This window comes from Mastomys coucha, unplaced genomic scaffold (genome assembly GCF_008632895.1).
Source record: "Mastomys coucha isolate ucsf_1 unplaced genomic scaffold, UCSF_Mcou_1 pScaffold15, whole genome shotgun sequence".
Taxonomy (NCBI): domain Eukaryota; kingdom Metazoa; phylum Chordata; class Mammalia; order Rodentia; family Muridae; genus Mastomys; species Mastomys coucha.
In genome coordinates this window covers 11,968,456-11,980,587 of record NW_022196897.1, presented here as the reverse complement: position 1 = coordinate 11,980,587, position 12,132 = coordinate 11,968,456, and the positions used below count along the sequence as shown (strand labels likewise).

Below are 12,132 nucleotides of genomic sequence, written 5' to 3'. Positions count from 1 at the left end.
GTTTTCTATGGTTTCCTAGCCTCTGAGAGCTCCTGGGCAACTAAGTTTCCAGATTTATGAAGAAGATGGCTCTTTGATTTGTGACACCAGCTAACATTCTCTTGCTACCACCCAAGAATCCTGAAAATGGGAACAAGGTTCACCCTGTAACTGTCACTATTAGGTCCATGGTCTGACCTCAACTGGCTCCAGTTAGTCTCTTCAATGACTCCTATTTAGCCACCCAGAAGAAAAACCCTTTCCCCATTGAGAGTCAGAAGGGCTGAAAGCCTTGAGGTAGTATACTGAGGCAGGTAGTCACCTCAGAAAGTCTCCTTATGGGCCCGTTCCTACCTACTGCTGCAGTTCTGAGGTTGCCACAGTTCCTGGTTATGGGGTCCAAGATACAGTATCCCTGTCTCCTCAAGTCTCCTCCTGCTGAGATCCCAGGCAGCACCAAGAGATCCTAGGCACTTTAGTAAATTTCTCCCATTGACTTCAAGTTCAAAAACAATCAGTGAGCTCTACTCACTAGCTTCTATGTACAATCTTTCAAGCTTCACAGGGCTCCAGTCCCCCAAAATTCTTCTGGTCTTCCCCTCCTGGTGTCTAGCTGGGGATATTGATGCTGCTGCTTCTGTATATTTAAGTCTTGACTCTCTGTAACTTTCTATTCTTTATGTTTTTAAACATTCCAGTCTTTTGAAACTATATATATATATATACACATATACATACATACATATACATACATATACATACATACATATATATACATATACATACATATATATACACATATACATATATATACATACATATACATACATACATATATACTACATACTATATATATGCATATATATATGCATGTATATATATATAATATTCCATGTAATATGGTTATGGGGATTGAAATAAGCATTAGCACATTAAATTCAATGTCCATTTCTCATACTCCACCCAAAGCAGGGTATTCTTATCACAGAACCTACAAGCCAAGGAGCCAGTTGTATTGAGACTCACCCTTCTGCAGAAGCCAGGTGAACATGGTGCTGGGTGGCTGAAGCATTTTCACTTCTGGATGTATCTTCACACTCTGCCTCCAGCCTCTGGCTTGGCACTTCCTCTATCTCCTCTTTCTTCAGGGAACTCAACTCTGATTTATCCTTCTGGAGAAGGTGTGAGGCATCCTGTGGCCACTTGGGGCTGTGGAGCTGAACCTGTGGGCTGCTATCCTGGGAAGACACAGGGCTGGGCCGGGGGCCAGAGCCTCTACCCTCAGAGTCTGGGCAGTTAGGCTCCAGTAAAGAGGCTTGGCTCCCCCAGAGGGCCAAGGTGCAGAACATGGGCTCCTGGAAACAGCCAGCATCCCTCTCACCTGAGGAACAGCAGGAATGAGCATGCTCAGGGCTGGAGACAGGAAAACAGCTGCCTGCTGCCTCCAGACCTCCTTCCCTCAGGTACGTCCCTGGCACTAAGCAGGATGTCTTGTCCTGCTGCAGACACTGATCTCTCTCTGTCTATCTGGTGGCAGAGTCCTGGACTCCAGTTCCCCAGATAGCTCAAGTCTCAAGACCTGCTGAGCCAGTAAGACCCAGGCATTGGGAATGCTGTATCTTGTATATAGCTCTTCATTTTATAAGCATTGGAAAGCTTATTTTATGTATGAAGACACAGAAGAATTAATCCTAAGCATCTCCGACTCCAACACAGTACAATGAACCCAACAAGGACCTTTCTCCACTCTGAATCCCAAAGTCCTCCCTCCTCTCAGTTTCCCAGATCCCCACACTGGGCCTCACCTCTGTTCCGGGAGATAAGAGTTTCCTGGGACCTGGAAGGATCTTCTGTCTGCAGGTCCTCAAGTATGGGTTGAGCCAGATCAGAAAGACTTTGGGGTGTCTGTGAGCCATGGAGATAAGAGCAGTGAACAAGGAAGAGTGGAAAGAGCTGAAGTGAATTACGTGAAGACTGAGTGGAAGCCCCTCCCACCTAGGAGTCCTTTCTCCCAGAGCTCATGGACAACAGTCTGGGTCCTCAGTTCAGAAGAGGAACAGTAGATGGAAGAAGCACCACAGTCCAGGAGCCTTCGAAATCTGTGGGTTCATGGTACTTCACAGACTGAGAAGTTAGGTACAGGAGAAGAGACTTACCCAAGGTTGTACAGGATGTGTTGTGGCTGGTCTAAGGTCAAATCCAAAGTTATCTGATTCTTGGATCAATTCATGGTCTACAGAGGGTGCTTTAGGTGAGCCAGGGTGGAGATCATCTTCACAAGAAGTCTGAAATAAGAGACCTGCGAAATCATTCCGGGCTCCTTCCCACTCCCCTTCTCACAAGTTGCTCAGTTGGCCCTGCCTAGACAGAGTTCCCAGGCTTCCCTTGAAAGACCCAGAACCTTGGAAGGAAGTTTTCAGACAGGCATCTCCAAAGAATGGTAGTTCTTTAACCACCATTGTTCTTTGGGAATGGAGAGATTAGAAGGTTACAGCTTTCTGTCATTTTGAATTCTCCTTATCTCTAAAGCAGAGAATTTCTGGAAAAACTGTCCCCTAGCCTGTCTCACATAACTTGTGACAAATCTTGATTGATATCAAGGTTCCTATGCCATTGTCCTGACAAGGGCCTGATCTACTGACCCTGCACAACAGGAAAATGAAAGAACCTGAGCTAAAAGAAACAAGATGTTCACATCTCTCAAAAGAGTGAAGAAGACTCCTAAAATAGACAGCTCTCTGGTGTGATAAAGGTCAGATTAGGCTGGGCGGTGGTGGCACACTCCTTTAATCCCAGCACTTGGGAGGCAGAGGCAGGAGGATTTCTGAGTTCAAGGCCAGCCTGGTCTACAGAGTGAGTTCCAGGATAGCCAGGGCTACACAGAGAAACCCTGTCTCGAAAAACCAAAAAAAAAAAAAAAAAAGGTCAGAAAAAAGGTCAGATTAGGTTACTCTGGGACATCTGGGGATGCCTAGGAGGTAGGAGGGAAGATCCCAGAATGTCTTGGAACACCATGAAGGGAGAGGCTGCCTGTTCTCTGAGTCAGTCTATCTAGTCTTAGCTCCTTGGATCTGGTGACATGGAGATTCCTGGGCTCACTTGCATCTGAGTTCCAAATGACATTATTGTACTGATAAAATTTCCCATTATTCTGAAGTCTATATGAATCAATCTTTGTGTGTGAGAGTATATATGTATGTGTGTCTGTGTATGTGTGTGCATAGTTATGTTTCTGTGTGTCTCTGTGTGTAATTATGTATGTGTGTCTGTGTATGTGTTCAGGAGAGTATGATGTATATCTGTGTGCCTGTATATGTCCATGTCTCTCTGTCTCTGTCTCTCTGTCTCTCTGCCCTTCTCTCTCTCTTTCTGTGTGTGTGTGTGTTTATGTGTGGGTTGCTTTCACCTAAGCATACCCAACATGTGAAAGACAGTGGTAATGTCCTTTTCTGTTGCTCTCCACCTTATTTTTTTTCAGATGGAGTATCTCTTACTAAACCTGGGGCTTGCTACTTTGGCTAGACTGGCTGGCCATTGAGATCCTGGAATTCCTGTTTCCACTCTCTTTCCTGCAGTGTTGGGTTTCAGGTGTACATTGACACACCCAGTTTTTATATGGGTTCCAGGGACCCAAACTCAGGTCCCCAAGCTGGCACAGCAAGCACTTTACCCACTGAACCCTCTCCCCAGTTACACACACACTGCTCAGTTTGCTGTTCTGTTAGCTCAGATCCCCAAAACTCTACCTTCTGAAGAGTGTCCTATGCCTCCTGAGGAAGGCCCTTCCTGCCATGTCCCCAGAACAGCCCTCAGCTGGCTTCCTCAGCTAACTTACCTCATTCTCTTGATCAGGAGGTACTGTGTGAGTCCCTTCGGTGGACCCTAGGGTCAAGCAGGGGTGCATCTTATAGGAAGGCACAGGGAATGGAGGGGTGGAATACCCACCATAGTCAGCAGTATTACTCCCCAAATCCAGTTCATTTCCTTGCCTCTGGAACCCTGAGCCTTCTTGGAGAGGAGAATCCAGAGTTTGAGAGCTCTGATGCCAGGTCTTCATATCTGGGTGGGAATTTGGGTACCCCCAAGAAAAGCATTCTCCTTCAGTGCTGGTGTCTGAGCAAGGGCTCTCCAGGAAGAGGGGATTATCAAAGAAGATGCTGTCCTCCTCAGCACCCCACTCTGGGGAAGAGCCTGGAATTTTCTCCCTTGGCCAGGTCTGGTTCTCCTCCTCAGGCCCACTGCTGTCATCTTCAGAGTCTTCATCCTCCTTGGGCTGGCTGGGGCTCAGGCCCACATCGCCAAGGAAGTCCTTAGATGGTGGTGGGATGCAGCACCTGAGTCCTGCTCTGAGTCCCTCTGTTTTCTCCAGCTCCTCCTCCAGGTCCAGGACACACATCTGGGCCTGCAGGATGCCAGCCCAGAATACCACCTGGGTGGATGAGCTCTGGTTTTGCTGTGGACTCCCCAAAGAGCTGTTCTCCTCCAGTGACCTCAGTGATGCTGGGGCCTGCTTGGCCTCCCCCTGTTCCAAGTAGTTTCCCAGGTGAGTGGGTTCCACACCAGAATTACCATGATGAGCATCAGGCCTGGCAGATTCTGGAGGGTCAAATGGCCAGGTATGTTCCTGGCAAGGTTCAGAAGGGCCTGGATGGCCATGTATTTCACTTGGATATGCTTCCGGACAGGGTTGTAGGTTGTCTTCCAAGCAAATATTGAGAAATTCCATGGATCTGAGGTGGTCCCCCATCATCCACAGAGTGACGGTTGAGCAGGAGCCCTTGGTAGCATCTGTTTTCACAATCCCATCTCATGAATTAGTAGGTGCATAAGCAAAGGTGGGAACTGGAAATCCACATTTAGCCTGGAAATGCCCAAAGTGAGTGCATTTGAGAGGGACCATAATTCATTCAAGTCCTGTGTCCAAAGTGCTAGACACATTCAGAATCCACACCTGGGGCATCTACTAAGAGAGGCTTCTACCCTGAGAGCCATGCTATGGGGAAGGGTGTACCAGACATGCCCTGTGAACTCGCAACCTCAAACTGGCATCAGAACGGCACTTGTTCCAAAGACACCCATCAGTTGACTGAAGGGTTCCAATGTGGCTCAGCACAAAAAGGATGTATGGGTCAGATCAGGCCTTTTTTTTTTGGAATTAGAGAATGGAGAGACAGAGTAGGTGTAGCAGGAACAGCTAGAGCACCTAAGGGCATCATGAGAGCAGCAGAACTCGGAAGAGACACTTGTGGAGAGCCCCACCTCAGACACCTCAGATGGAGATGTCATGGGCTATATAGCCAGTATAGGATGGCTGGAGGTACTTGGCAGGCCCTGGACCTGGGTGGACAGACAAGACAATCTTTAGCCTCAGCCCTCAGCCTACCATGAGAACACAGGGGGCTTTGCTCTGGCTAAAGGCATACTGCCCACAGAGCTGGGCACCAGCTGGTTCCCTACAAGGTAGCATGCAGAGATAAAAGGCAACTTCCTATAGATCCACAGCTCACTGTAACAAGAAAGGCTGCCATCATTGTCATCCCAGACTTGGCCTACTCTTAGACACTCCACAAATGGTAATTCCCAGTGTATACACCAAGGTTGGGTGACATTTACATACTAGCTTCACACTCCCCTCCTAATCCCAGCTAAATCCTGATCCCTCTGTACCTGCCTGGCTTCTTTCCTGTGTGTAATTCTTCCTCTTGTCCCCATTCTCTGACACCCATACATCACATCTTACTGTGTCTCAGCCTCTAAGTCTCATCTAAACATGTAGCCAGGATGATTCACATACTCTCATTATAGAATTCATTTGACAGGACATGTGTGATCTTGGAAATGGGAATAGTCACCAAAGCCTAGAGGGAGTCCCATGTGTCTCTTTGCAAGTAGGTACTTATACATACAGACAGACAGACATGCAGACATACATACAGACATACATGCATACATATATGCATACATTCATACATACAAACATGCATGCAATTACGTAAAGCAGCAGTAATGGAATGTATCTGTGGCTATTATGGACACTATTGAATATTAGATTTTATTGGGCTTGCCTTCCTAGAAGAAAGCCAGTGCTTTTTCAAAGATGTGGGATGGGGAGGGGAGGATGAGAGAAACTATAATTTTTTTTAGAGACCAAAGAGGAGAGAACAGATCCCTGAGGTCTGCTATCTGAAAGACCTAGGAAGAGATCGTTCTTGGGGGCCAAGGGAAATTGAGGGAAAGGGGCAGAGAAACTCAAACCTGCTGGTTGGTATGCTGTTTGACCGGGCCAAGATTCTTTTAAGATAATTAAAGTCAGCCACACTGCATTCTGCATTCAGTGTTCAACTCTCAGAGTTTGCTCAGAATGCTCTTGTTGCCTGAAGTAGCATGGGGAATTCTTGCTTCTTTTGGGCCATGGAGTCTCTCAGGACTCAGGTGGGGGATTGTGTTCTCCTTAGTCACACCCATAAATTTCTTGGAACCATATCATTCATTATCCTTTAGTTCAAATGGATCAAAAAACTCGACTGGTTTTGATTTGAGATGTTCAGGTTTCTCTATGACATCTCTGAGGTTCTAGAGCCTAAAGGTGAGCTTCAATTCCTAGAGGCCAGGACATATGGGGGTTACACATACATGGTGGGGTAACTAAATTTAGTGGATGAACATGAGAGGGAGCTGGACATACAGATAATGGAGTCTATCATGTGCAAGGGCCTGGGCTAATACCTTATAATGTTTTCAAAAGAGTGAAAAACAAAACAGAACTCCAGCACTCCCAATATCTGTAACATGCTTGAAATACCCTACTAATTTATCAAAAAATCAAATTCAACTGGGTCTTCTGTATTTTATTTGGCAACCTAACACCATGGGATAGGGTACAGAATGGTATCCAGGCCCTGCAAATGGGCTACTTATCCAATTGTACAGCCATGAGCTCATCACTCATCAAGCACCCCATGAATGAGGCAAACAAAAGCACTCTCTTGTCTCTAGCAAGAAAGCTAAGGTTTGCAGAAGCTTGCAGGGTCTTCTAGCTCAGCCAATAGGGGAGAGAGCTGGGGTCCCAACCCAGGTGTAAGGCTTCCCTAGACACACTCTCATTTCCCACCTACATGGCAGCACGCTCCTTTTTTTTTTTTTTTTTTACATTTTTAGCATTCCTCCTTGAATGGGTGGATTGGGTGGCCACCCATTCAGGAGGTCATCAGAAGGGTTTAGTCCTTCTGATGGCCATCATAGCTGCCCTAGCAGTCATCTGGATAAACACTGAGGCCAGCCTTTTTACCCCTGGATGAAGAGCATCTCTTAGGTAGAAGCAGGCCAGAAACAAGAGAGCAGAGCACATGCATGCCTTAGGCATGCACCTAGAATTTTCTTCCCACCTCCCTAGTTCAGTCAAATTGCCCCCACTCATGTCTCACATGGATTAGCTTATTTTGTGTTTGTGTAAGGAGAACTTGGGGGAAATCAGTTCTCTCCTTTCACCATGTGGATTCCGGGATAGAGATCTTTTCTTTGGGCTAGGTGGCAAGACCCTCTACTTGATGAACTATCTGACCAACCCAGTAATATCTCCTTTGAAACCTCTCATCTCAGGTTCTGAACAAAAGCTGCAAGGAATGGGTTCAGCAAGACTATGTCTTATAAGATGGGTTCGGTTGCCTCTAAAACAAAGGGGCCCTCCACTTTTTCAGAGTTCTGTGATGCTCAGGAAATTTAAGGACACATTCTAGGTGATGCAGAATGTCTTTGCAAGCCAAGGAAAAGATTTAGTGTTCTAGAACATACAAGGGGAGGAGTGACCAGGAAGGTAGGAAAGAGAGCAGCACACACATATATGTGTGCTCTTTCTTCACATTAACCCAGAAGAGGGCATCAGATCCCATTTACAGATGGTTATGAGCCACCATGTAGTTGCTGGGAATTGAACTCAGGATCTCTGGAAGAGCAGCTCTTAACTGCTAAACTTTCTCTTCAGCTCATTTCAGGTAATTTCACCAGGACGACTTTTTAGGGAGAATGTTTCAGGGGCTCAGCTGTACATCTAGCTGGTAGAGAGGAGTGACACGGGGACCAGGAGGTCAGTCCTTCTTACCCTACCCTAGAGCATCAAGGATAGGTTTTCTTTTAGTTTTTCACTACAAGGTCTTCTTATGTATCACCCCAGCTAGCCTTGAACTCATACGTGATACTAATGCCACTGCCTCCTCAATGCTAGAACTACAGAAGCGCACTGACATGCCTGGTTTATACGGTCTTGGGGATCAAAACCCAGGACTTCGTGCATTCTAGGCAAAGGCTACCAACTGAGCAATATCCCTAGCCCAGCACTGTTTTGGGTCTTGCAGGGAAGAAGGAGCAAGAAGATACCTGGGTTTGCTTTTTACTCTTGGCTTTGTATTCTGGCTTAAGAATGTGCAACTGAGCCGGGAGGTGGTGGCGCACGCCTTTAATCCCAGCACTTGGGAGGCAGAGGCAGGCGGATTTCTGAGTTCGAGGCCACCCTGGTCTACAGAGTGAGTTCCAGGACAGCCAGGGCTACACAGAGAAACCCTGTCTCGAAAAAACCAAAAAGAAAGAAAGAAAGAAAGAATGTGCAACTGAGTATGGAGACATGCTATTCCTGGGGAGGAAGGGTAACGGCCTGCATTGGGTGACAGTGAAGAATGCTGATGGAGAGGCTCACAGACTATGTTCACATCCTTACTCTACAATTGACTAGTCCCATGACAGAGGGAAATGTCACCTGATCCCTTCGCTGTAGAATAAAGAAATCAGACTGAAAAGTCACTCAGCAGGTTTGCTATGCAATGGAAACTGGTCTGAGGGCTGATGCTGGCCTGGTCCTTGGGAGGTGCTCAAGAAATTGTCTTATCTTCTCAGCCTAATTCTGTGGTTCTGCCGTTTACACAGAGAAGCAAAGGTAAACAATACACACATGCTTTTACACCCCCCCACACACACCCCTACCTCCTTGTCAGCTTATCCAGATCCACATACTGTCTGTCAGCTCTTGGCCTGCTAGAGGAAACAGCCCTCAGCCTTCTGTCTGGAACATCCCCCACACTACACACACTCCAGTTTAAGGTTCCAGATTCAGCAAGGTAGCCTGCTCCCTTCCTTTTAGCCCATCAGAACCCTGACCCTTCCAGAGGCATGGGAGGTGTTTTGTTCCTGTGTAGCCCAGGCAGCAAAGGTGTCCCCAGGGGAAGGAGCCACAACAAATGGAGTTTCTTGGAATGGAAGGACAGGACTAGTACCTCTACCTGAACTTGGACCCAGAGCACTGTCAGAACTGACTAGGGGAGGCCCTACCTCCTGCTCCCAAGAGAGCCTTCATGCAAATGTCAGGGGTAAGGGGTCAGTACAGGCCGTGATGAAACCAGCTGAGGCTCAAAAATCAAGCAAAGAGAGCAGGGGGTGGGAAGAGGGAGCTGACCTAAATCAAAGCTCAGGAACAGCTGTGGCCTGGGAAGGCAAAGGACCCTTAGGAGCTCAGGCCAAGCCTCTCCTTCCTTGGTCCTCTTACCCCAGCATTTGGGCAATCATCTCTACACCAGTGGTTCCAATGTATAGATAGTTAGAGGGGGTGATATGAGGCTCCATCGTCCTAGAGGACTGGGGACATGCCTACTTGGAGCCAATTTTTTTTCAAGATAGACTAAGTCTAAGAGTTCTGGTCCTGATGGGTCAACTTTCTCAGCCCCTTTAGTAGAAGAATGACTCTTAACTATGGAATTTTAGGCCCTGAAATATGAAAGCAGGAACTGAGGACCAGTTCCGAGGGACAATAGACCTTACAGTGTCTCATAGAGGGACACTTTTGGGAGTGACATGGTTCCTCTTACACATCAGGAAAAGGGACCTTACTCAACGACTAAATAAGTTGGAGGATGTCTCCTGCTCCTAACTCTAGTCTTTTGGGTGGGACCTGAGTATAGTGTGGAGCAGAGAGCACGTTATGGCCTGAAGCCCTGACTCCATTTCAGCAGCGGCCACACCCAGTGCTGCTCCAGCACCCTCCTGGGACTCCAGTCTTCAGGGTCTATAGTCAGGGCAAGCTGAAACTTCAGTCACAACAGTCATAAGGACTTCAGGCAGGTTGCCTCGCCCCTTCACATTTCACCTTATACCTTACAGATTTCTAGAGGTCCCGGTGAAAGGAGGGGGAAGCAGACATTGAAGAAGAGTCAGATAGAGAGTTAGACAGAAGATAGACAGCATGAGGAAAGGTAGGAGCCGGCAAGGGACCAGTGAGGTTAGGCTCTTGTCAGGTACCTAAGCAGCGATCAAGCCCAGAAACTTGTCTCCATTTGGTGTACCCGTCCTTAGCCCCGGCCATGAGGGCACACATAAAACTTTATTTTACGTACCCGTCCTTAGCCCCGGCCATGAGGGCACACATAAAACTTTATTTTACGGTCCCCTAACCAGACTCCCCAGTCGCCCCACCACACCTCCCTGTAAGCCCACCTAGCTCACCTTCAGGCTCTCCTGATCCGATTCCATCTCCCTTCCCCCCCTTCCCCAGGAACTTACTGCTGCGTAGTTGCCCGCCTGCAAATGTGGCGACTAAAGCTTCCGACTTCCGTTCCCCTCACTACCGTGACACATACCCCTCCCGCTCCCCAGGGCTCCCTAGCCCTCAGAGTAAGTAACTCAGTACCTCACACTTCCTGCCCACAGGACAAGGGCCTCTACTTCCGGCTCCAGCATCTCCCAGGGCCCCCAGACCATATCTATGTGTCTGCTTCTTGAAAGCCACTACCCCAGAGCACCTCTCCAGAAAGAACCTGTCACAGATTAGCCTTCTCCTCACAGCACCAGGGCCTGAGAGAAAGGGGAAGAATAGGAGGCCTGGGCTGTGAACGGCCTCTCTTCCTTCCTCCCTGAGGTTTTACCCCAGGTTCTGCCTCTGCCTTAGCTTAATTCTGTGGTCCCTCCACCCCTAACCCCGGTTAGCAATGGGAGACAGAGGGCTTCAACTCAAGGATGTTTTCACATAGGACATTTCAATTTTTATATGGTTATGATAATGACCCCTGGGATATTATCTTCCAGTTTCCAAAGGTTCCCCTCAAAAGCTCCTTAGCCAGTTCTCACTCTGACCTCATAAAGCATGACTTCTTCATTGTACAGATCCAGCTGCCACTTCAGGTTGCACACATGGGACGTTGCAAGGCTAGATCCAAGCCAAGCTGTTAGAACACCCAAACTGATCAATGTCTGTTCCCAACAGTTGTAGACACAAGTCCCTGGGACAGGCTACAGTGCTTAGGAGTAAGATACAGAGGCAGGTGACAGCCACACTCAGTGTAAACAGTCCATATCTTCAGTTTCAGCTCCACCATTTTTCTGCTGAGGATCCCATGACCCCACCCTAGCCACAGCCACAGCTCTAGCTTTCACATACCCACTACCTTCCTGGGTCCCCTTTCCAGGCCTGCCCACAACAGTGGTGCTATCAAGGCCTCAGTCATGGGCCTTCTGCATGTGGCCTACATTGAGAGGGCCTGACTGTAGCTCAGGCCTCCTGCAGCTGTTGGTCTTTCACAGATGTAAGGAGTCTATAGAGAAGCGCTTACCTGGACTCTAGAACTCCTCTGGGTGTGGAGTTTGCCCCCAGGCCATTTGCAGCTCAATACAGCCCAGGACTAGGTTTAGGTTGGTTAGCAAGCTGATAGCAGAGGGTGGAGTAGAAGGTAGGGCTCAGAGTCACGCTCAAGTCGCCCCTTCCCCCACTCCGGCTTGTGATGCAGGGTTAAGGTGGGGAAGAGAAAGGTAGGTGGGGCTAGGCAGTGGTTCTGCAGCAGGAGCTCATGGGAGGAGCATGAGGACCCTGCTTCAGACCTGGACCTGCAGGCTGCTGCTAAGGTAGGGCTTAGGGAATGAAAGTGAAACCAGACACAATTAACATGATGTCTGTCAACTTCAGGTAACTTTTATGTATTTGATACATCACATGAGACCTTGCTGGCCCTGGCATTCTCAAACCACCGACTCTGTAAGACTAGCAAGTGGTATGCACCGCTTAATCTCACAAACACCTCCAATTAAAAATATCTTGGCTGATTCTCTCCTTCAAGCTGCAGGACTTCCTGTATTCGGGATTTTACAACTCTCCACACAGCTGGGTAAACCTGAAACTGA

General features: G+C 47.9%; 1 protein-coding gene across 5 annotated transcripts in view; it reads right to left on the bottom strand.

Moving 5' to 3' along the window:
- Positions 1–12,132, bottom strand: part of Psd4 (pleckstrin and Sec7 domain containing 4) — a 34,618-nt gene that overhangs the window by 10,259 nt on the left and 12,227 nt on the right. For 2 of the 5 annotated variants that reach the window (XM_031369231.1, XM_031369230.1), the window contains 4 exons: positions 3,815–4,840; positions 2,136–2,264; positions 1,785–1,884; positions 1,006–1,360 (listed from right to left, as the gene is read on the bottom strand). In XM_031369231.1, the coding sequence (XP_031225091.1) occupies positions 1,006–1,360; positions 1,785–1,884; positions 2,136–2,264; positions 3,815–4,729 (1,499 nt within the window). In that variant the 5' untranslated portion in view covers positions 4,730–4,840. The other 3 variants (XM_031369234.1, XM_031369229.1, XM_031369232.1) reach the window with 3 other exon arrangements.